At 38.7% G+C, this 25,496-nt stretch overlaps 1 protein-coding gene across 1 annotated transcript; it reads left to right on the plus strand.

Moving 5' to 3' along the window:
* Positions 1–24,651, plus strand: LOC136675716 (ecotropic viral integration site 5 protein homolog). The gene is made up of 18 exons (XM_066652436.1): positions 1–259; positions 709–815; positions 1,246–1,339; positions 1,550–1,709; positions 2,751–2,975; positions 3,263–3,337; positions 3,966–4,091; positions 4,704–4,847; positions 5,028–5,117; positions 5,819–5,916; positions 6,056–6,116; positions 6,213–6,266; positions 6,376–6,495; positions 6,950–7,087; positions 7,264–7,392; positions 8,756–8,896; positions 15,656–15,736; positions 23,590–24,651. Exons 3-18 carry the CDS (start codon positions 1,251–1,253, stop codon positions 23,629–23,631), a joined length of 1,773 nt encoding a protein of 590 aa, XP_066508533.1. The 5' UTR covers positions 1–259; positions 709–815; positions 1,246–1,250; the 3' UTR covers positions 23,632–24,651.
* The last annotated feature ends 845 nt before the right edge of the window (positions 24,652–25,496 follow it).

The raw sequence follows: 25,496 nt of genomic DNA on the forward strand, positions 1-25,496 counted from the left end.
CTATACTTTTTTGTTGACCAGGATTACAGCTTTTAGCTGCTAGTGCCTGATCTTGTAAAGCTGTGATTAAATTGGAAGACAATCCAAGACCTGAAAACCAACAGAAAGGCTTTAACATTTCTTGGAAATAACTCATTCAAAATTAGTAAGGCCATTTCCTGATGTCAGGCATATGAGGTTTTGTCCAAGCCAGCAGCTGGGTCTTAGTTAGCATTTTTAGCATGTGGACAGCTCTCATAACCAGACCATAAACATTGCTGTAAGTCTTCTCACTTCTCTAAAACACTGTGGCAACTCAGTAAAAAGGAAAAGTTCCACCCTTCTTTAGTTGTAAAGTCTCAGTAGAGTACAGTGGAGCTTCCTTATCAGCTATAATAACCTAAATATATAATATTTACTTCTCTGCACCTCTAACCTGTTAAACCCATCACCTCAGAGTTTGTTAATTGTATTTATGGTCTTTGTTCATTTACTTAGAGCTTATCTTTGCAGATGGGATTATTTAAAACCATATAAACATTATATTTAAGACCCATATCCCCATAAGATCAAAGAGAAGTAGCAAGAGGAAGTTGCTTATTTTATTCAGGTTACCAAACGCTGTGTATCTGTAAGTCATTGGCTAAGGCCTCATTCTTGCAAAAGAACTTTGACCAAATGCTAAAGGCACAGCATGTGATTGCCAAACTGCCTTTTCCTCTCTTTTAGAAGAAGCTTTCGGAGCAATATGTCATTCCTTACTTGAAAAGTGAGGGCCAGCTTTGAAAAAGAGACCATTTCCATAATGTCTGTGTAGCGTCAGCTCCTGTGCCCAGGTAAGTAAGACATTCTCTCAGTTATCGTTAAAGCATCTGTGTGTCTTCATGTAGTGAGCCGACTAAAGTTTGATGTGAGACGATTCACAGTATTCCTAAAACTTTCAAGATACCTCTTCATCTAATATTACTTCTGAATTGAGTTTTAGTTATTGGGAGTTTGTCTTAATTTCCTACAGCAACAGTATTAACTTTACAGTAGATGTTGGAACATGGTTGGAACATAAATATATACATTTCTAGGCACTGCTTGGCTTTGGGCATGGTGACCTAGAATCATGGTGCTCCATAATACCATGATTTTGTGAATGCTTTCCTATGGAGACTATATAGATATATAAAACTAGTTTGAAGAGATGTGTGAATACCTCTGTGCAATGTATATGTTTTATTGTGATTTTTCATGTTTCATTTATTCTCCCTTGTGCAGAAAGCATGGATTCTCTCTCTGTGACTCCTCAGCATGCACCTCAGCTTAGTCCGGATGAGCAGAAGTTATTGGCCAAGCTGGAGGAACAGAACAGGTCACTAATACTGAACAGTAAAGATTTAAGCATTAAATTGCCTAATGAAATTGGGGGCTGCTGTGGACTAAATCTAGACCTGGATTAAATTGAGAATTCATTTTAGTCTAGGCTTTTGCTTTATTAGTTTGGGAAACTGACCCTGAGTGCGTGTTCACACATCATATTACTGCATGCAAATAATAGCAGTGCCATTATCATTTATTGCAGGTTGTTGGAAACAGACAGTAAATCCTTATACTCCGTAAACGGTGTCCTGAGAAGCCCCTGCTCCTCAAAGATCTTCTCTTTTGAGGAAAGCTCCAGCTCTTGGAGTGATGTTGTTCAGAACTGGGATGAATGGAGCAAGAAGAAAGTTAAACAGCTGAAGGTACAGGCTTCTGGATAATGGCTCCCTGACAGCTTTAATTCTGCCACAATTTCAGATTTAAATAACTAAAGAGCTTGGAGTCTACTTGTAATTTATGATCAAATCATATTAGTATATTTTACAAAGTAAAAACTCTGGTGAGACAAAGGATTTGAACAATGTGTTTAAAACAGTTTGGCTCTGATGAACTACTGGTGGTTTCAGACTTGTAGTTTTCACATTCTCTGCTTCATAACTTTCATGTTTTAAGATATATACATGATAATAGTTACACTCCAAGTCCATTATTGCTTGTTAGAACCTAATATTGCCCAATATAGCTTTTCATAACCTAAACATAAACAATGCAATGTCTATTTGTAGTAATTCATAAAACACATTACTTATTTATTTATTTTTTTACCAAAAACCAAATTTTGATGCCCAAAAAAACAAAGACACCACATGTGATTTAGACTTGAATATGTATCAAAATGAATACATTTGGAACCTTTTCTGGTAAAGTTCTACATATAAATTAATATATGTGGATCCCAGTTGAAGGCTCTAAAGTCATTTACAGTTTAAATAAAAAACAAAAACAAAAAAAAACTGTGAGCATCTAAATTTTTTTTGGCATTTAGCAAGGTCAATTGGAAGCCTATGTAAACTTACTTGGGGTCAAAAACCAAATTTTTCTAATTTAAAGTGTTCTTTTCCAAAAAAAAAAACCCAACTCTTTTCATATATTCCAAGTATATATAATATAATATAATATAATAGAATGTATAGAATGTTCAAATTTGGCCATATATTTCAGACGGAAATTCTGAAAAACAGCTAGAGGCTAACGAGACTTTTACTCAGTAATTTTTACACATTAATTTCGGTGACTTTACAACTGCTATGAAATGAAATCAGTGTTTTTGAAAACTTGTTTCCCTCTACAGACACTTAAGATTTGAAACGTTATATGTTCAGTGTTTAAATACTAGATGAATTTATTGTATTTAAATATTGATGAGATTTGCAGTATTTATAACTATCCGTCTCCCTCTTCAGGCTCTGATAAGGAAAGGGATCCCTCCTCATGTCCGGGCCTCAGTGTGGCAAATGCTGTGTAATTCCCACACTTTTTCAGTTCAGGAGAAATACTCCGAACTGCTGCAGAAACAATGTCCCTGCGAGAAACTCATCCAGAGAGATCTGAACCGACTCCTCCCTCATCATCCGCTCTTCCAGAGTCTTCACGTCAGCATCCAGCAGGCTCTCTGCAACATGCTCAAGGTTATTTACTCTAGATGTGGTTAGAAAGCATCAAGCCTAATTTCTTGGCGAAAATAGTAGTGGAAATATAAGTAAAACAAGCAAATCTATTGAATATTCATAAATCTGTTCATATAATTAGAATCTGATCTCATAATTGAGGCATGCATTTTACATGATGATAATTGGTGTAATATTTGGGAAAGGGCAGTAAAACTGCAGGTTTGATTTGTGCTTGAATTCCTTTAAATCAAAATTGAGAAACCCTGAGCACAAATGTCATTTTAATTTGATATTTTTTCTCTTAGGCTTATTCGATTTTAGATGGAGAGGTAGGCTACCACCAGGGAAGTATCTTCATAGTTGGACTGTTACTAATGCAGGTATGGACATATCTTTTGTGGAGAAGGCTTTAATTGATTAATCTGGGAGATGTCCTGAGAAAAATGTACTGGAAAATTTCCGAATGTTCATGAACAGTCGTGATTGGATGTTTGTGTTAATTCCCTTTTAATCTCGAGGTCTGGAGATGGTTTTTACTTTTAAATAGCAATGATTCAGAAATGGGGTGGGACAGTGGTACAGCAGGTAGCGTCGCAGTCACACAGCTCCAGGTACATGGAGGTTGCGGGTTCGAGTCCTGCTATGGGTGACTGTCTGTGGGGAGTTTGGTGTGTTCTCCCTGTGTCCGCGTGGGTTTCAACCTGCGGTCCAAAAACACACATTGGAAAGTGGATTGGTGACTCAAAAAAGTGTGTGTGTGTATGTATCGCCATGTGAAGGACTGGTGCCATCTCCAGGGTGTGTTCTCGCCTTGTGCCCAATGATTCCGGGTAGGCTCCAGATCCACCGCAACCTTGAACTGAATAACCAGTTACAGACAATGAGTGAGTGAAAGAATGATTCAGAAATGTCGGTCTTTAGCTTTGCAAGGGCGAAATTAACGCTTGGACTCACATCCAAATTTAAAGGTCTATCTCCAGAGGGACTAATGTAGATGCTCTGCTCTAGATGTCAGAGGTGGAAGCGTTTGGTGTGTATTTGCGGCTGATGCAGGACTTCAGGCTGCGAGAGCTCTACAGGCCTCACATGATTGAGCTTGGATGCTGTGTGTTTCAGTTTGAAGGACTAATCCAGGTACAGCCCTACAGTCTTCCTTTGGAATCACATCCAGTCAGCTTGTGTGGTGACCCCGAGGGATGTAACTTTTAGCAGTCTTATGTTAATCTACAATCTACATCACATGATATATAGGTTAGCCTCCTTGAAGTGTATATGATCAGGGGTTTTTTTTTTCCTCTTTAACAAGCTATATAGTTTTTTCAAAAAGCATTACAACAACATGTAATAATATAGCATTACATTCAGGTTCTGTTTGAAGGGTCAGTTAAATGAAAACACAAAATTAGAAGGTTATATATATATATAAGAGAGAGAGATTCTCTGTATGTGAGTGTAGTGCTGGACAATAATTATATCACAATATAAAATATTTCAATAACAATGATATGATTTTTAATATTCCATAATACATTATTTACAATATCTGTCACTGTCTGATGTTCATTACAGGGCACTGTTGTCTTTTCAGCAGACTGGAAATGTTAGTACTGACAAAAAAGATATATATTGTGATATATATTTTGCCCACATTGACCAGCCCTATGTGAACATCAGCAAGGTGACGCTATAAGATAAGGGATTCTGATAAAGTGGCTGGGCATTCACTACTGTTTATCCCTTTTACAGGAACAGCTTCCTAAGCTTTACTCTCACTTCCAAACCCACGCCTTCAACACTTCCACCTTCTCTTCGCCCTGGTTCCTCACACTGTTCATCTCCTGTCTGCCTCTCACTGCAGCCAGGAGGGTTTTTGACATTTTCCTGTGTGAGGTAAGATTAAGGATATACAGGATTTTTCATACGGTCAAACCTTACTGTCTCTCTATTGGACAAGTTCGACTTTTTCGTTATCTGTATAACTTTTGTTAGATGGCAGATTTTAGTTCAGGTATCATTCTTCATCTTGCCAGGGTAATGTTATCTGACCTCAGACCTTGTGTGTTTGGTTAGGGTTTGGAGATTGTTTTCCGTGTGGGAATGGCCATCCTCCAGTTGACCCAGAATGAACTCCTGCAGCTGGACACAGAGGGGCTGGCACTGGTAAAAAAAAAAAAAAAAAGATTTAGAAGATGAAGGCCTTAAACTGACATATAATTATTTTTTTTATTAGACATTAGGCAACGACTACTATAAACAAAATGATGTGAGCTGCTAGTGAGCATTTAAGGGTGTTAAAGCAGAGTAAAGTTTCTATCTGATCTGACACATTTCTCCCTGAGAATACAGAAAGCTATGTCTGGTTTCATAATATACATATACATACATACATCTTCTTTTCCAATTCAGGGTCGCGGTGGGTCCAGAGCCTACCTGGAATCATTGGGCGCAAGGCAGGAATACACCCTGGAGTGGGTGCCAGTCCTTCACAGGGCAACACAGACACACACACATTCACCTACGGACACTTTTGAGTCGCCAATCCACCTACCAATGTGTGTTTTTAGACTGTGGGAGGAAACCGGAGCACCCGGAGGAAACCCACACGGACACGGGGAGAACACACCAACTCCTCACAGACAGTCACCTGAAGTGGGAATCGAACCCACAACCTCCAGGTCCCTGGAGCTGTGTGACTGCGACACTACCTGCTGCGCCACTGTGCCGCCTGGTTTCATAATATCATAATATAAAATACAGTTAGGCACAATAAAAAGACATAAATATTACAGGCATTTCTTGCTTGCACCATATGAGGCTTATATATAAACATTTTTTTTCTCCTATCACCTGCTGTGTTTCAGTTTTTGGAGAAAACAGCCCCCCAGCAGATGGACAATGACCCAGACAGGATGATAAAAACTGCTTATCAAATAAAATTTGACTCCAAGAGAATGAAAAAGTGAGCATGAATTCTGTTTAAAACTGAATTTGATTTTAGATCTGAAATGTGAAGCACAGCAGCACAACTGAGAAAATCTATATGTAAATTTGCCACCTCTGGAAACGTAGCCCAGTTTTGGCTGTTAATGTCTTTTCAGGCTTGAGAAGGAGTACACAACAATAAAAATGAAGGAGATGGAGGAACAAGAAGAAATGAAGGTGAGCTTTGCTTTCTTTCATTCCTGTCCTTGTTTGCTGAGAACTGTGAGCTCTAATTAAGAATGAACATATTGGCCTCTTGATGTGTTTCTTTAGAAATTACTGTCGGAAAATAAAGTCCTGAGGCAGAGGATTGACACTTTGGAGAAAGTGAGTGGACGTTGTGTGTCAGATAGCTGGTCATTTTTGACTGTGTTAGGTCAATCACTCAAATGAGTTAATAATAAATGACATTATAATGCCCCCCCTCCCCTGGTAGAGGTTCGATGAAGACGCAGTGTGGCGGCTGGGGCAGGAGTGTGTGCGGATGAGGCTCAGAAACACAGAGCAGCAGCAGGCTTTGAAGCAGATGGAGATCAAGATGCTACTGATGGAGAAAGTGAGAACCAAGCTTTCCTCTGATCAAGGGCCTGTTAGCAGTTAGTGATATATATACTGTATGGGGAAATGTCTGGAGATTACGATTCATTCAGAAACTTTCCTCTGACTTGAAGCAAATGAATGAGGACTTTGTTCCTCGTTGCTGCAGAAACAGGATGTGTTCGTTTAGAACGTTCAGTCATGAGAACATTAATTAAATCTGTTTTTGAATTTGAATGATTACAGGATCCCAGAGGTATTGGATAGAGCACAGTGATCTTTGGCTCATGTGACGTGTGGGCCAGAATATTTTTCTCCTTTAAAGCACCATAAAACAGCTTAATTCATTAATTAAATATGGTGTCTGCAAACATTTGGACACAGAGTCTGTATTTGTGACAGATTGGGAATTGAATTTAGCTGTGTCTGCCTTCTTCAGAATCTGTGTGTCTGTGTGTGTGTGTGTGTTTTAGAGCAGTACAATTCCTGATGAGGGCAGTGCAATGAATCTGAATGAGCAGCTGCTCAGTGGGAAGCTGAGGGAAGCAGAGACTCTGACTGCTCTCAGAGAGATCAGACAGCACATCAAAGATATAGAAGAGATGAGGCAGGTGTGTGTGCTTTGAGACTTGTCTTTTAGAAATATAACTGTTGAAATATTGAGTAATTATCAAAAAAAAAACTTTATTACAAATTACAACTTCTCTAATGTCTGTGACTTTTTTGCTTTTCAATTTAAATATTAAATCCTTAAACCTGTCTGTACCTCCCTGTTTCCCCTGCACAGACGCAGCAGAAGGGCAGCAGATTGGTGGATGATGTCCAGGACGAGCTGATGAGGTTGAGATTAAGTGAAATTCAGTCTCAAATTCAGCTCAGTCAGAACAGACACAGACTTCTCCAGCTACAGATACAGGTCAGAGACCCTGAGATGACAGCAGAATTTTGCCCAGATTAGTACATCACTGAAAAAAACAAAAACACAGGGTTGACTGTGTCTACAATAAATTTAATACAGACTGACAGATCAATGCCACTAGGTGTCAATATATACTTTCTCTATATACCATATGCATATACTATATGTCTGTTTATTAGTCTATTATTCATTAACCAAAGATGGAGTACAGTGTAGTTAGATTACATAAGTTCTTCAGGGATACGTGATATAAATATTAACATATTTAGATGAGATTATTAAATACATGGTAGAGTGTCCATTTTTTTCATTCTGAACATGCACTTTATTGAAATGTTCAGTAGATGGAGACATTTTACTAATTTACCATACTTTCAAACAGCAGCTCAGTCTGAAATGTGTAAATGTTCATTATTTTTTTATTATTATTTATTCAATTAATTTTTTAATGGTGCACATGAGGTTTAAAAAATATGCAGAATATAAATGTATATCTAACTGTGTTTGATTACTGTTTGTACAAAAGCACCCTGAACGTTTCTTTGCTCAGTTTTAGACACACTCTGCTGTAGATTCCCCTTATTGCTCCATCTCCTGTGGTGAAATTCACATATCATTGTTTTTTGAAAAGTGTCACGATGACACAGAGGTGGATTTGCACGTTAAAAGTTTCGTAACGTCTGATCTGTCTGATATGTCTGATCTGAAGGCTGACACTGCAAAAACGCCTCAGCCAGAATGACACTCAAGCCTAAAAATGCCTGGAGGCTCTGAAATCACTCTAAAATCAGATCCACCCAAAACCTTTGATAAAGCACAAATCAGTTTCATCAGCAAAGTGTGTGAATCTGATCCTGAACTAAAGCTCAACTTAAAACCTTCCCACCTTGCTTTACAATTGTATTAAACCCTAAATACTCTAAAGGTCTAAGGGTATGTGGGCCCTCACCAACTTAACCAGTAGTTAAGTAAGAAAGTATACCATAGGAGATAAATATAGGTGTTAAATGGGTGTATACATTGATATATGCATATAGCATTTTAATTCTATGATTTTGGAGTGTTAGAGGCGAATTGTATAATAATATTATAATAATGATATTTAATGTGATATTCAGTATTTAGTAATTTTTGTTTTGTGCCAATCACAGAATTCATTTACATTTGTGTATTTAATGCTTTTTAAATTTTATTCTAACAGAGTCAAAAATAAAGAACTGAACTTGTGGAGAAAGATGAACATTTCTTGATGCATTGAATTATTTTCAGTCAGTCAGTCCACTCCAATCTTTTTGTAGTTACTTAAATAATAAGTCTGGAATTAAAAATGGACTGAAATAACAATAGTTTTGTTTTATAGGATCAAACCTACGGTCTCCAACTCAAGCGCATAGCAGAGCGTGTACACAGCCAAAGTGAGCATCTGCAAGAGCTAACGATGCAAAACCAGTGTCTGCGCAGTCAACTGGGACAAACGACAAAGGAACAGCATCTCCTGAATGTGAGTGTGTGGCGCCACCTTATGGAAACTTTTATGGATTTTAACTGAATGTGAGTGAGTATGTGTCGAAGGCGTCCCACTGGTCTTCCAGGCCACGCTGCTCCACCGGGTTGGAGTTTCCCCCATCCCAGATGTTTCAGGAGTTCCTAGTAGTCCAGGGGGCTGGGTTTGGGGTAGTGCAGCCAGACCAGTGAGTGAGAGAGTGCGTGTTACGAGGCATTTCCATGAAGTGCTCTGCATCTAAAAAGGAATGATGATACATGTGGTGTATTGTGAAAATGGAAATGCCAATGCATGTGTCACGGAGTTATATTTTTGCCAAATTGCCCACCCTAAGTCCAGGGTGACATAATTTTCCCATTTGGGTCAGCAGAGGTGGCTAATTACTGGGTCAATTATCCTCCACAACTCTTCCTGGAGGCTAAATCCAGACCCGAGACGCACGCGTTATTAAACCCCACTTAGCCCTGCTGGGTGCATGTGTCTGCTGTGTCTATGGCTCCAAAGGAAATGGGCAAAATGATCTCAGTGTTACGCTCACAAATATCTCTCTCTCTCTCTCTCTCTCTCTCTCTCATATTCATATATATATATATATATACAGACGGAGAGACATAATTCTTGTCATTGCACTTAGCGCCAGTACTGTACAACAAAATGCAGTTTAGCATTAACCAGACAATGCAGAGTAAGCGGTGCAAAAATACATTGCAGTTATTAATTTTGTTGTTATTATTATTATTTTAAAGAGTTGTCAGTGTTGAGTATTCCCAATCTGTCTGTACAATAAAAATAAAGTAGTCCACTGAAAAGGGGTGATGGTGGTGGGCAAAATAAATAAATAAAATGAGATAAGATAACACTGCATTGATCTGGAAGGAAATTTAGTAGAAAACACATATGTATCTGAATTATTCTTGTAGCTCCAAGTTAAAGCTAAATATATTAAACATTTCTTGGCTGATCAACTTTGAAATCAGTTTTGAAAGTATTATGTTTTTGCTATCACTTCAGGTCTGTGTGTGTGTGACGTATATATCATGTTTACAGACTCATAACCTGTTACAAAACAAAACCTGTTTACAGACTCGCATTGTGGGTACTTCCCTTTTGTTTGGGGACCAGATGCTGGTTTTCAGAACGTAAATCATAAAATCTGATTAAGATTAGGATTAGGCTAAGGATTATGGCTAGGGTTATGGTTGGGTTAAAAATATTAGTAGTTATGGTATGCTTTGTTTAAAGCTCCACTGTGTATGTGTGTTTATGTTTATTTGAAGGGCTGTACACTGAAACTATTTGCAGTGAAGCATTACCATCACCCAGCTGGAGACACACCCGAGCTTTATCACATAGTTCAGAATAATCTGTGTTTCTGTGCCATCCGTATGAATGCTACTTAGTCATTTCAGCCTTTTAAATGTTAAATCTGGGTTGTAACTAGCACTGTCTCTGAGTTTCTGAGTTACAGATATACCTACGGAGCTCTGGGAAATCTGCTTATGGATGAGAGAACAGTCTATTAAACCACTTCACAGATTCCAATAGTTCACTTCCCCTGTCTCAAACCTGGGATAATGTAACCTGGGGTTATCTCTGCAGCTTATTTTATAGCAAGTAAAAAATGCAGGAATCTTTGCTGATGCAGGTGCGCATAATTTGTAAAAATGAACATATGGATAGCAATAAACTCACTGATTTTTGGTTATTAATTACATTATTTAGTTGGATTGTGAGTGGACGCAGGAAACGCAGCCAACGAGGCTGTAGAAAAAAATTATTCTGGCAGATTTGTTTAAAAACTGAAAGCAAGTTTCCTTAATGAATGAGAGCTGTTCTCAGAATTTGTATTTAGCTTTTATGCTTTTAGGTTGAGGGGAAAAAGTATATATTATGAAATAAATAAATCTCAGAAAATTAGAATATCATGAAAAAGTTGTTTTATTTCAGTAATTCCATTCCATAAGTGAAACTTGTATCTTACACTCATTCATTACACACAGACTGGTATATTTCAAGTGTTTATTCAGTATCTCAGAAAATTTGAATATTGTGAAAAGGTTCAATATTGAAGACACCTGGAGCCACACTCTTATCATCGAATTAACTCAACATCTGCAAAGGCCTTTAAATGGTCTTTCAGTCTCATTCTGTATGTTACACAATCATGGGGAAGACTGCTGACTTGACAGTTGTCCAAAAGACGACCATTAACACCTTACACAAGCAGGGCAAGACACAAAAGTCATTGCTAAAGAGGCTGGCTGTTCACAGAGCTGTGTCCAAGCACATTATGGAGAGGTGAAGGGAAGGAAAAAATGTGGTTGAAATAAGTTTACAAGCAATAGGGCTAACCGCACTCTGGAGAGGATTGTGAAACAAAACCCATTCAAAAATGTGGGGGAGATTCACAAATGCTGGAGGCGGTGCTTCAAGAACCCCCACACACAGACATATGCAAGACATGGGTTTCAGCCATCGCATTCCTTGTGTCAAGCCACTCTTGAAGAAGAGACGGCGTCAGAAGCATCTCGCCTGGTCTGAAGACAAAAAGGACTGCTGCTGAGTGGTCCAAAGTTATGTTCTCTAATGAAAGTTAATTTTGCATTTCCTTTGGAAATGAAGGTCCTAGAGTCTGGAGGAAGAAAGGAGAAGCACAGAATCCATTGTTGCTTGAGGTCCAGTGTAAAGTTTCCACAGTCAGTGATGGTTTGGGGTGCCATGTCATCTACTGGTGTTGGTTCGCTGTTTTTCTGAGGTCCAAAGTCGACACAGCCGTCTACCAGGACATTTTAGAGCACTTCATGCTTCCTGCTGCTGACCAACATTATGGAGATGCAGATTTCATTTTCCAACAGGAGTTGGCACCTGCACACAGTGACAAAGCTACCAGTACCTTGTTTAAGGACCATGGTGTCCCTGTTCTTAATTGGCCAGCAAACTCATCTCACCGTAACCCCATAGAAAATCTGTGAGGTATTGTGAAGAGGAAGATGCAATACCCCAGACCCAGCAATGCAGAAGAGCTGAAGGCCACTATAAGAATAACGTGGGCTCTCATAACACCTGAGAAGTGCCACAGACTGATCAACTCCATGCAATGACATATAGCTGCAGTAATTAATGCAAAAGGAGCCCCAACTATGTATTGAGTGCTGTACACTCTCATACCTTTCATGTTAATAATTTTCAGTTGGCCAAGATTTCTAAAACTTTTTTTTTAATTGGTCTTAAGCAATATTCCAATTTTCTGAGATACTAAATTTGGGGTTTTCATTAGTTGTCAGTTATAATCATCAAGTTAAAAGAAATAAAAACTTGAAAAATATCAGTCTGTGTGTAATGAATGTCTATAATGTACAAGTTTCACATTTTGAATGGATTAACTTAAAATTAGAATCATGAAAAAGCTGATTTATGACCAGCTCCTCTCTGTCTGCGTGTGTGGTGAGTCAGTGTCTGTAACCGCTTATCCAGTTCAGGGTTGCGGTGGATCCAGAGTCTACCCAGAATCACTGGGTGCAAGGCAGGAACACACCCTGGAGGGGGCGCCAGTCCTTCACAGGGCAACACATACATTCGCTTACACACTCACAACTACTTTGAGTTGTCAATCCACCCAGAGGAAACCCACACACCAAAATCTCCTGGTCACTATGTATATACTGCTCAAAAAAAAAAATAAAGGAAACGCTTAAACAACACAATGTAACTCCAAATCAATCACACTTCTGTGAAATCTGTCCAGTTAGGAAGCAACACTGATTGTGAATCAATTTCACCTACTGTTGTGCAAATGGCAGCAGGTAGAAATGAGATGCAACTAGCAAGACGACCCCTATAGAGGAGTGGTTCTGCAGGTGGTGACCACAGACAATTTCTCTGTTTTTCATCCTTTCTGGCTGATGTTTTGGTCATTGTGCATTCTGTTAGTGCTTTCATGAGGCGATGTCTACAAACCACATTGCTCAGGTAGATCCAGGATGGCTCATCAATGCGAGCTGTGGCCAGAAGGTTTGCTGCGTCAGTCAGCACAGTGTACAGAGCATGGAGGAGATACCAGGAGACAGGCCAGTACACCAGGAGACGTAGAGGGGCCGTACGAGGGCAACAACCCAGCAGCAGGACCACTACCTCCTCCTTTGTGCAAGGAAGAACAGGAGGAGCAGTACCAGAACCCTGCAAAATGACCTTCAGCAGGCCACTAATATCCATGTTTCTGCGCAAACTGTCAGAAACAGACTCCATGAGGGTGGTATGAGGGCCCTACGTCCACAAGTGGAGCTTGTACTTACAGCCCAACACTGTGCAGGGCAACTGGCATTTGCCAGAGAACACCAAGATTGAAAGATTTGCCAATGGCGCCCTGTGCTCTTCACGGATGAGAGCAGGTTCACACTGAGCACGTGACAGAGTCTGAAGACGCCGTGGAGAACGTTCTGCTGCCTGCAACATCCTCCAGAATGACCGGTTTGGCAGTGAGTCAGTAATGGTGTGGGCAGGCATTTCTTTCAATCCAGAGGTACCCTGACTGCCGTTAGGTACTGGGATGAGATCCTCAGACCAATTATGAGACCATATGCTGGTGCAATGGGCCCTGGGTTCCTTCTGATGCATGACATGGAATGCTATGGACGGGCCTGCCCCTTCCCCAGACCTGAATCCAATCGAGCACATCTGGGACATCATGTCTCTTTCCATCCACCAACTCCATGTTGTACCTCAGACTGTCCAGGAGTTGACTGATGCTTTAATCTAGGTCTGGGAGGAGATACCTCAGGAGAACATCTGCTGCCTCATCAGGAGCATGTCCAAGCATTGGGAGGTCATACAGGCACGTGGAGGTCACACACACTACTAAGCCTCATTTTAACTTGTCTGGAGGAATTTCCACTGAGGTTGGATCAGCCTGTAATTTGATTCCACTTTTATTTTGAGTATGATTTCAAATCCAGACCTCCATGGGATAATTTAGATTTACATTGATCATTTTTATGTTTTGTTCTCAACGCATTCCACTATGTATATGAAGTGATAATACTTTATACATAACTCTGACACATCTTCAGAATCAAGCTAAAGCAGCTCCAAATTTCTCCCAACTTTTACTGAACTACCATGAAATGCACTGGGTCTGGAGTTGAGAAATAGTGTGCATTGGTTAATAATACATTTCTGCATCGTACAATGACTTAGTTAAAAGGATGTCTATCTGTCCATCATTAAAAAAAAAGGCTGTAAGGAACTGGTATCTTCTGCTTTTTTTCTGAATGTGTGCAGCAGATAGCATCTTTCTCACTTTGCTGGTGATGCTGTCGGAGTTCACACTTTCAGCACAGCGTCCGGAACTCATCTCTACAGAAGTGATTTCGCAAGAAAACTGCATGAACACTGCCGTTAACTCCCTGGAGGAGGTGTGGAAGATAGCATGATGAAGCAGTTCTGTAAACAAAAACATCTTTGTACATGTTTAGATGGTAGCAACCTTTTTATCATCATATTTGAGATAAGGCATCATTTTAGAAGTTATATCAAGCTGTGGTTTATTTTAATGTATTCTTTGCTGCTAAAAAACATTACGCAGGTGTTCTTAAAGGGCTCATATAATTATTACTTTTTGAAAGGAAAGCCTATGGTATATAAGTATGGTTAAATTAACTGAATCCTGTTTAATCCTATTTAATGTATAAAGAGAGATTTAGAAAAGGGAAATGTTCATGTAGGACATTGTATGGCTGTTTTGGTACACACTGTAAAACACACACACATGAAAAACGCAAGACAAATGTACGATATGATTCATGATCATTTATGAAACATCAGAAAGTATTGTTTGCTTATTTTGAAGATGATCAGAATGACACAAAAATAATGAACATGGAACAGATGAGCTTTCATAATGTTTAGTCACAACTTTACAGTGGATACTGAAACTACAGTATTTCAGTGTGTGATTGTGATCGACTCTGATATAACTGATATTAACCACAAGCTTTCTGACTATGAACTCTGAGCATGAACATTTTAATCACATGCAACAAGAAACAATCATTGGAATAGGGGAAGGGAAGGCTAATGTTGCTAGAAATTAATGAAAACCAGTGTCCAGTGAAAAGAGATATGTGACATGCTAACTGCTAGCTCTTAGCGGTTGCTAATTCCTATAATTCTCCTTTGTTTTGAAAGTAGCTATAACATGAAGCTGTGTTTGTGTGCCATATATAATGAGAACTGTTTCTAATACATTCACCTTTACTCCTAAGCTTGTAGGTTCAATTTATTTTTAAATAATAATAATTGAAGAATCATACTACCTTTGTTAGGGAATACCAATGCATTGTGGGTAATCCGGATCCACTAAGATACAGTGCCTTGTGGGATTGTTATAGAGCAATTCATTTTCAAAATAGTGTACTACATAGTGACTAGAGCACAGTTACCTGCTTAGTGCCTTGGATTTTGACACTCTGTACCAAAGCTGTTTTAAACATAACCACCTGTTCTATGCAGCATAAACAAACTTTTGGAGGAGAAAAGGAAACAAACCTCACAAACCCCCTTGATTTCAGGACAGTGCTGTAAAAGTGAGTTACCCTCTGCCACCGTAGGGGGAGCCCAGGAGCAAAAATACCAAAACATACCTAGAGTTCCTTTGCCTGTGCTATGCAAACTGGTTCCTATTGGCTTTAATGTTTTCTTATCTGTGTTAGCTATGATAGCATTCTATGCTTAAGCCCTTCTGTATTTTTTTTTCTTCAGCTGAATTCCAAAGATGAAAAAGAAGAAGACACGGCTGTGGTCAGAAAGCTCCAACATCAGATTGCTCAGTTACAGGCTCGGGTATGTGATCCAGCAGTTGCTACCAGTATGTGTAGCAGCTACTTATAAACCTAAGGCCAGCTTGTTCAGTGACAAGTGTCCCTTTAAAATGCTCTTTGATTTAGAAGAACTTCTGGATGAAGAGGTGCACTTAAACTTTTGGTATGGTGTAATAGATTTGAAATAAAACAAATGGGGAAACCAATACAAATGTGTTGTGACACAAATAAATTTTGGCACACATTTATAATTAAGCATTTTTTAATGTTCAATAATAATTATTATAAGACAGCAAATGCAGTCTAGGAACCAACCAAGACTGCTGTAGCTGCAAAGATTGTTTGAACATGGCAAGTGTCAACATATAAATTTAGACTTGTTGACCACATGTTTCACACACATCGCTGGTGCGTGACACTGCTACACGTTCTTGATCACACCAAAGATTTTGCTTTGAGATTCCCTCTGCTAAATCTCCTAAAAATCTGCGAGAAACCTTTACATCCGTTAGTCAACTTTTACCTTTTGCTTAAAGTCTCTTGGGCTTTGACACACATCATCAGTTTATCAGGATCTTCCACCAAGTGTGTTGAGTTGTCCTGTAATGTTGGGTCTCTATAGTTTAAAATGATAATAATGCAGTGGTTCAAGCGCATTCCGAGCAATGATAAACTATAGCTGATGGGTGGCATTCATGGTAATTTTTTAAATTTTTTTTTTGCGCTCAGTGTCAGTATTTAATTGGATGGTCCAAATTATGAAACATATGAAAACAAAGCTAAAATTGAACACTATTTTTACATTTATGATTTGCATTGCTTTGTCCCATCACCCTGAGGTCATGAATAAGTATTTAACATTTATTTAACTAGTCCTCTGCAGATGTTTTGACTATGTTATAAATGTGCTTCAGATAAAAATTTATTAATTTATGTTCAGTGTTGGGGGTGACACGTGGCGCTGCAGGTGATGTTGCTGCCAAACAGCTCCTGGGTTCCACTGGGTTTCACTTTGGGCCACTATTTGTGAGGAGAGAGTAGTATGTTTTCCCTGTGTCTGTGAGGGTTTACTCCTAAAGTCCAAACACTCATGTTGGTAGGTGTATTGCCTGATATTGTCCACAACTGTGCGTGCAGAGTGAATGTGTAAAAATAATAATTATAATAATAAATAAATAAATAAAAGTGTGTCTGAGTGGGAGAGTGTGTGAAATTATCTACAGATGTGAGTGTATAAGTGACAGGGTGAGTGTGAGAGATTGTTGGCAGATGTGAGTGTGAGAGTGACTGGGTGGGGGTGTGTGCGTTTGTGTGATGTCCGGTGAAGTTCCAGCATTCCACCCAATGATTCCGGGTCGGCTCCGGAACTCCGACCCTGAACAGAATGAAGCACTTACAAAAGATGAATGAATAGATGAAAAGTTCAGTATTAAAGAATGTATTACATTTAACACAAACACTGAAGCTAACCTTAACTTTATCTTCAGCAATAAACCTACACCCTGATACTAAACCTAAAGCCTACTATCACCAAAACCAAAAATGTGTTAGTAATTTACATATCTGTAACTCATCTGTGAGGAGCTGTCAAAATAATGTTTGGCCAATAAGGCCTATTATTACCAGAACAAAACACTAATGTTACCAGGGAATGTTCCTGGCAGACCCTCATTGCAGAAAGATGTTACTCATCTCAGAAGGCTCATGCAAATAGACATGGTCAGAAAACAGAAAAAAGAGAAAAGCTACAGAGCATTATCTCCGATAGCCACACAATGGTCAGGAAAGTCTCAACAAGTCTGCGTCCGTGTGATTTGCAATTCTCGGACGTTCGTTAGATTTACAGCGAGAAGCCCTTGTTGGTGTGGTCTCGATGAGCACGGCTGATTTTACTGATATAGGGAAGGCTCTGTCCCTCCTCCTTGACACCCTGCCCCCACACCTCAGAGCTGTTGATTGTGTTGTCTCTATTATAGCCTTTTAGCCTGTTTTTTTTGTCTCATGTGATTTATCACAGCAAATGGGATCCTGTGATATTCAACAACACTGTCCACTGTTATACTTCTGTGACAGAGATATAATTTAAGTATTTAAAATTATTTTTATTCTCATGATGATGTTACATTCATCACGAGGTAAACCAGCTCTGCCAATGTATTTCTGAATTTAAAGAGGATTAATCAAGACTATGTAGCCCCTTACAGCACAGTCTTTTTCATATTTCAGTACCCCACAATTCACATTGAGCATGGTGACCTTGGGTTCATGTACAGATTTGACCGTGCTTTTATATAGAGATAAAACTAACACTGCGCAACTGGACAACTTTGTTGACAATTGGGGCACCATAAATATCTGATTTCATTTAGTGTAAAGAGTGTCTACAAACATGTGGACATACAGTGTGTGTGTGAATGTGGCATTAGAAATCTTACCCAAGGACTCTGAATCTCATTTATCTTAATCTCCTGAAGTTAGACAGTTATTTATATTCTTACATGACCTTACAGGGTGTTTTGTAAATATATAATAATTTAGCTCAAGGGGGCCTTCATTCCCTCCACCATTGATTTATTGGGGTATGTTTAGGACCGTGCTGATGAAAAGAGTGGGTGTGGTCTTGTGGTTTTTGATTTAGTGCTGTAAATCATCGCCTGGGTTTCCCCCTGTGCCCTATCTCCTCTCAGCACTGGTGTTGGTCAGTTAAGGTAATGACCTCTGCTGCCATCGCTTAGGGTTTTATGGTGTAACGGCTGTTGTCACTTTCAAAGTGCGAGTCCCACGCTCAGAAATTCAGTTTTCTTCCAGTTGTACTGTCGATTTATTCTTGTTGGCAACTTGCATGCAAAGATTTAAAAGTAGTTATATAGTAAATAGCGTGGGGAATATAAAATGTAAACAATGATGTTGATAGGCAGAAGAATATTAGCATTGTGCAACTAATCGCCTTTTTAAAACTTATATATATATTAATTCTGCATGTAATTTTTTAAAATGGTTTTAGGAAGTGACACTTTCTTAGGGGGAATAAATAGAAACATTTAAAAACTAAACCACTCTGACTAAAGTGTGTGTGTGTTTACACTAGAGACCAAACTTTTTTTCAGGGAATTAAAACACTAATTTCTAGATGTAACAATGTATAGAAGTTAATTGACATTGAATTCAAGCTCAATGGTTATTGTACCACAGCACAACAAAATGTGACCTCTACATTTAACGCATCTGTCGCAGTGAACACCATCTTACATACTAGTGATTAGGGGCAGTGAACAAACACACACACCCAGAGCAGTGGGGACCATCCTCTGGGCCCAGGGAGCATTTTGGGGGTTAGTGGTCTTGCTCAAGGGCACTTCAGCCATGGATGTGCCTGCTAGTGGTGATCAAACAAGTGACCTTCCTGTACCAAGCCCACTTCCCTAGCAAATAGGCCATAGCTGCCCCCATGGGTAATTAAAGAGTTAAAATTTAATAAACAATACATTTAATAGTGTTTTACTACATATCTGTACAGATAACTTAGTGCACACGTATAGAGCATGCTATTCTTTTTATAGATGGCCAAAGCATATCTTTAAAACAACAAACAAACAAAACATCAACAATAAAACCATAGTAGCATCGCTTTTTTAAAATTTTGTTTGTAATTATGTCCATGTTTATGGGTGTGCTTATTCAGCACGATCAAACCCACATTCCCCAGCATTTGGGAACTTCCATGTCAGGTCATTCTAACTTAACAAACCTAAAAACCTAATATCTTCATGCAATGCATTCACGTTTCTTTTATCTAATTAAAACCGATCCCAGTGTAGTTGTAGTGTGTGTGCCTGGTAATGGCAAAGGATATTCAGGTGGAGCTTCCTGTGTGCTACTGTGTTTCCTATCACTGTGTATAAGTAGTTCCACCAATGTGTTTATGTATTTATTGATATATCTCTCAAAAATAATAAACACATTCAAAATTTGGACAAAGATTAGTCACAGTGGCAGGAACGGAAAGCTAAGTGTTAACAGCCATGATGCAGTTTTAGCTCAACCTGGCCTTGAGGCTGGACATTTTGCAGGCACCTCGTCCTGTGAAAGTGAAGCAAAGTTGAAGTGACTGGGGAAGTGACCTGCAGACTAATTCTTACAAAACAGCAGGGCCTTTGTGCAGTGAAAAGTCTCTTCTCTGAGCAGTAAACATCACAATGTATTTAATATAAGCTCTTCACACTGTTCCTTAATACATATCTTTTCTATATTTCATTCACATGAAGCTACTCTATATTCTATTTACATATATTCTCAGTCTCTTAGATACCAACAGTCCCTTTGTGGATCCACACTTCATTTCCTCACTCTTGTAACTATAAACATACTTACATTACTTACAGCTTTGTTTCAGAATAATTCATACTAGTTTCTAAATGAGAAGTCTTATTATTCATAGACTAATAAACTTGCATTTTTAAAGGGGAATTCCTCTGTTTTTTCCTAAGCAAGATGTAAACAAAGTCATTCAGAGTATTCTGATTGAAAATATTGAAATTCTCTTCCAGAGAAATATGGCAGCTCAGAATTATTCACACTGGAGGTGAATGGAACCACATGTCTGAAGACTCTCAGTTATTGCATGTGTCATTTAAGCCAGAGTCTTTTGGCGGAGCCGGACGACAGCCAGAGAATAAAACGTGTAGAAAAAAAAGCTATATACCATGCCATAAAATCATAAATATTTTGAAGTTAAAGTCATTTTTATTATGAGAGTATAGTCATAATTTTTCGAACATTTAAAGTCAGTACCGGATGCCGCAAAAGCCCAGATATTGAATTTCCAAAAAAGCTGAATTGAAGTGCCCCTAAAACATCATCATAGCTGTTGGCACCGTCGTATAAGGCGTCTCGGGCAGAAGCGTGTTTACAGCACTTTGCCTCCCTACAACCACAGACACTCAGAAATGGCCCGGGTTTGGGAGGCGGGACATAAAGTAGAGGACAAGACCTTAACGGTTTATACCAAAAACACTGACTAGACGCTGACGTACCTTTGTATTTGACTTCATCCAAAATAATTGCTAGGGACAATCCAGTAGTCGCTGGATTGCTATAGAGACATGTTCATACTGTCCAATTCTACGTCCTTGGCCAGACAACAAATTAAAGCATTGGGCCGTAGTTTGAAGACCCCTGATATAAGCATTCAATCAAATGTATTGGTGTGATGTTTTTTTTAGAAATCGATATCGCAAAGCAGCTCTGCAATTCCAGAGATCATGCAATGATTATAAACCTGTTTATTGATATCTGAGAATTTGCGGCCTGCAACGAATTTATTCTGCCAAGGTATTTTCAGAGCATTCCTGTATATGGCATTAAGTTATTTTTTCAAAGTTACCCGCAGCTCTTTAGACTGGGGACTTCACTCCTTGTACTGAAATAAAAAGCTGGATGTGTTGTAGACATAGAGATACCTGGTTTCATTCACCATCACTGTAAAGTCTTTGCAATCAACCCCTTACATAAGAACCCTCTGAAATATGCAGAAATGTTGGTATTCTAATGTAATGCATTTTTTTTATCTTATCTGTTGCTAAATGAGATGTTATATATATAATATATTTGGTCACAGTTAAAACAGATTAAAACAGGCCACATCACAAAGAACAGAGGTTTCTCTTATAAGGTTCTGAATCATATTCACGTGGAGTTGTGTGCTCTTTCCCTTTGCCTCTGACTGTTAGCATGTGCTCATGTGAGCATTGGTGAGGTGTAAAATGTAAATGCAGTTCCTCAGTCTCAGTTCTGTGTGGTTTCTGTGGTCGAGGGGGACCTACCAGATGATAAAATGGGTATGGCGGTTTTCTGGCTTTTTCTGTCTCTCTCGTTTTAAATCAGCTCAGGCGAGTTGTCCATGGTTCTTGTAATTTTCAGAATCTGGCTTTGCATCAGCTTCTGGTTTTGTAGGTAGACATGTTCTGCTGGAATTTGATTAGGGAATTTGATTTCTGGCTATTAGCTAAAACAGTGTTCTTAGCCTAATTCTGGAGATGTGTGTTGTACTTGTACTTGTGCTGGCCCAGTGTCATTTTATTTTTCATGCTAATTTTATATTCATGGCTTTGTTTTATCTGATTCAACTTGAATGAGAATGTAATTATAAATAAATGAATGAATTTATTAGTTTTGCATACTTCACTCGCTAAAGCAGTTCACCACAGCTTTGCGCAGACTCTAAAATACTCCCCACTTCCTGAGGGCTTGCTGAGTGTCTAAGTTTGGTAGGCATTCTATGATGTGGCCTCTAATTCACATGTGTGTGGTGTTGAAATGTGGAAGAAAGGTTGTGTGTTTTTAGCCCCAGCTTCAGTCCTCGGCCCTCAGGCCTTCAGGTCGAAGAACTTAAGACCTAGCTGTTGAAATATCTCAGCGTGACATGAGTTTATTTTCCACTGCACTGATCTATACCTCCAAGTATAGTCCACACAAACCAAAAAGAAGACAAAACATGACCACGGAGTCTTATCACGGCAGTCCTGCAGCTATTTCAATCACGTTTTCTCTAAAGAGTCGAGGGGTTTGCATCAAGCCTAGAACTAGAGAGACAGAGTGAGAGAGAAAAAGCTTAGACCTCATTTCACTAGCTCCTCACATGTTGACCTCTCAGTGCAGTGATAGCATCAGTTCAGAGAGGCTTTGGTTTTCCTGTTCTGACTGAGGACTTTTTGTTTGTCACATCTACATTCAACACACATGTAACTACATCCAGAAATGGAGAGAATGAGGCGTACAAGCTTTCACAGTGTGGCTGTTTACTGTGAGAGTTTGAGTTGACCTCGTGTAAAGTAAAGTGTACCTCTGTGTAAGACTTTTAGCATGGGAACATAACCTTGGGTGCGTCCCAGTCATGTACGTAATACTAAAACTAACTAGTTTTGGAGTATGCAAAATGTAGTGTTGTTTGATGTGACAAAGTTGAGTGTACTTACATATCCACCGTGCATACTTATAACCATGCAGTTTTCTGAGTACAATGTGGATGCACACTAGTCCATTTTCGCATTGCGAAATGAAAAGAGAAGAGCAGATTGTCACTACACAATCCGCATCACCTGCCTGATTTGGAGTGTGCATTTGCAGAACTGTGTGGGTGGGTGAGACTGAGAGATGAAGAGAGAGGGAGAGAGCTCGGTGAGGCGAGTTCTTAAAGTGCACAAGTCAGCTTGTGGGCAAAACTAAAGTTACAGTAAAAGTGTTATTTAGTCATTTCCCTTCTAGTTTTGGGGAAAATCAAACAGAAAACAACATATGTTAGTGACGGTGGCTTGCCACAAACTATATTAGCATAGCACGGCTTCATCACTTTATGTTAGTACAAAATGTAGCAGTACATTATTATTATATACTAACCTGCCAAACCATTACTATTAAAATATACTGTATTCACCTTAAAATATTGGTGTGTAGTACACAACTAGGTCCCATTCCTTGATGTTATTTTTCTATTTATTACAAAATAATTCACAAAATTTGTTTATAAAAAAGCCATTAAGCTGACACCTAGTGGCCTGGATGTGTCAGAGGTTCTGTACTATACCTATTTTAAATGTGGACTCTCACTGTAAAGTATAAACCGCTTCTTTCAGGGACAGTAAATCATTTAGATTCTTCATCTCATGTTAACTGCAATTTGTAGAGAAAATATAAAAATAATTTGATTGATCTTATGAACGTTTGCTACATTTTGTGGGGAAAATGACTGTCTCCTGTGTCTTCATCTGTGGAGATGTTAAGGAAATGTTTTGTTTGTGTCTCTCTCTCTCTCTTTCTCTCTCTCTCTTTCTTTCTCTCTGGTTACTGTAACTCCTGGGTGGGTGTTGTCTCGTACAGATTGGGAGGATTTCCAGGCAGAAGGAAGACACCAGACTGTAGAGTAAAGACAGTGGAGAGTGGGCGAGCTCAACTGTCTCCATCCGTCCAGACCAGGGGCGAAGAACTGGCCTACGAACAGAACTGACCATCCGGCCCAGAGATGCGTCCATCTTAACACTGAATATACAGCATTTACCGAGTATACAGCACCTGTGTGAGACACACAGGCTCTAAGACTCTTCATTAGTCTGTTGGTGTGGACTCAGTGGACACTTCTCATCATATCATGCCTTATGCTTGCACTATTTAACTCCTTACCTAGCACTTATTTTTCACTTAAAAACCTTAAAACGTATTGATTTATAACTATAAATGATCACATATTAATTCAGGAATTACAATAAATTATTTAGATAATATAAATAATTAAGTAACTATTATAAACTGCTTGAGAACTAGCATATATTTTGCAGTACCTACTTTTAATTATGCTGCACTTAAAATGTATTTAAAATGTATTTAATATTCAGTAATTAATTAATTAAAGTGATAATGTAATTATTCCAAAAGATTTTTGTTACTACTATGAATTAATCTGTTATCTGTATCTGTAGATAGGATTAATAAAATAAAATATGGCCTATATCTCTCATCTACACCAGTGCAAACCCAGGCTTTTGTCTTTCTGAGATGTTTAAAACTGTATTTCTAGGTGAAGTGTATCGTTAGAAGAAATTAACACTCCAAAGGTTCTCACTGGATTGAAGCTGATATCAGAATGATTCAGTTCCTACATCTGTGATGTCATTATGAAAATAAATAAGAGAAAGAAATTATTTTCATATTGACAGCACATGCAGATGTTTTTGGTTTTGTTTTGTTATTATTATTATTTTTTTGAGGAAGTGTGTACTTTACGTTCCTGATCAAGAAATGAACAATTTGCGCTCCTTCAGCTCAGAAACATGGTATATTTTTGAAAATTATTTTGCGCATTGAACAAACTTGTCTAAATGTATAGTGGTGCTGTTGTGAAGTTGTAAATATGAAACTGGTCATGAAATAAAAGCATGTAATATATCTATTGGTATTAATGCTATGCTGTATGTTCAAAGGTTTGTGGACTTGCCTTGTGATGAGTATATTCAGCTACGTTATGGTGCACCCATTGTGGAAACTCCGTCATTGCAGGAAATGTGTTGCTCTGGAGCAGCTGCACATGAGCCTTACGACACAATGCCCAATGTCAGGCATCAGACAGAGGGGTGTTAAACCTCATATTGTTGCGAAATAAATAATAAAAATAATAATGCCATCAGATCCTAACAGCAACAGGTTATTTATTTATTTATTTATTTTTTAAGAATAAAATCTGATACTACAGGAAATGGTTAAAACTGCCTATTTAAAATACTTCATTTCAAGACAAAAGTGGCACTAACAGGTGTCCACAAACTTTTGACCCTATGGTGTATGGCTGAATAGGATTTTAAGTAGACGGCCATAAACCATGAAGACTTCATAGGCCATAAAATTGGAGTTGATCTTTATCTAACCCTGAATCTGAGGCAATTTGCAAACCTGACACAGTCTCGGTGTGGTCATCCCACACAAGGCGTGCCTTTACGACATATTTACTGCAGTAGTCTATGTCTAAATCTGGAGCTTTATACACACCTACAGCATCCCTGTCACCAAATTAGATTCTGATAACTCAAAACTAGGTTTAAAGCAGTAAGGAGTGGGCTAAACATAACTCTTTGTGTCGTCAGTGTGCTGCTGTGTTTATTTCTGGAAGAATAATTATATATAATCACATGTGCTCACATAGGCGAAAATCCTGATCTGATTTAGATCAGAATAAGTCTTGAAATCTATAAACATTCAAGAGGACATGGATATCTATGCCACTTTTTATTTCAGAG

Source organism: Hoplias malabaricus, chromosome X1 (genome assembly GCF_029633855.1).
Source record: "Hoplias malabaricus isolate fHopMal1 chromosome X1, fHopMal1.hap1, whole genome shotgun sequence".
NCBI classification, from domain to species: Eukaryota; Metazoa; Chordata; class Actinopteri; order Characiformes; family Erythrinidae; genus Hoplias; species Hoplias malabaricus.

Excerpts from the sequence above, each read along its gene's own strand:
- LOC136675716 (XM_066652436.1), top strand. The coding sequence starts at position 1,251 with ATGGATTCTCTCTCTGTGACTCCTCAGCATGCACCTCAGCTTAGTCCG. Across the intron at positions 5,917-6,055 it reads GACTCCAAGAGAATGAAAAA|GCTTGAGAAGGAGTACACAA; the intron begins GTGAGCATGAAT and ends ATGTCTTTTCAG. Across the intron at positions 7,393-8,755 it reads TTCTCCAGCTACAGATACAG|GATCAAACCTACGGTCTCCA; the intron begins GTCAGAGACCCT and ends TTTGTTTTATAG.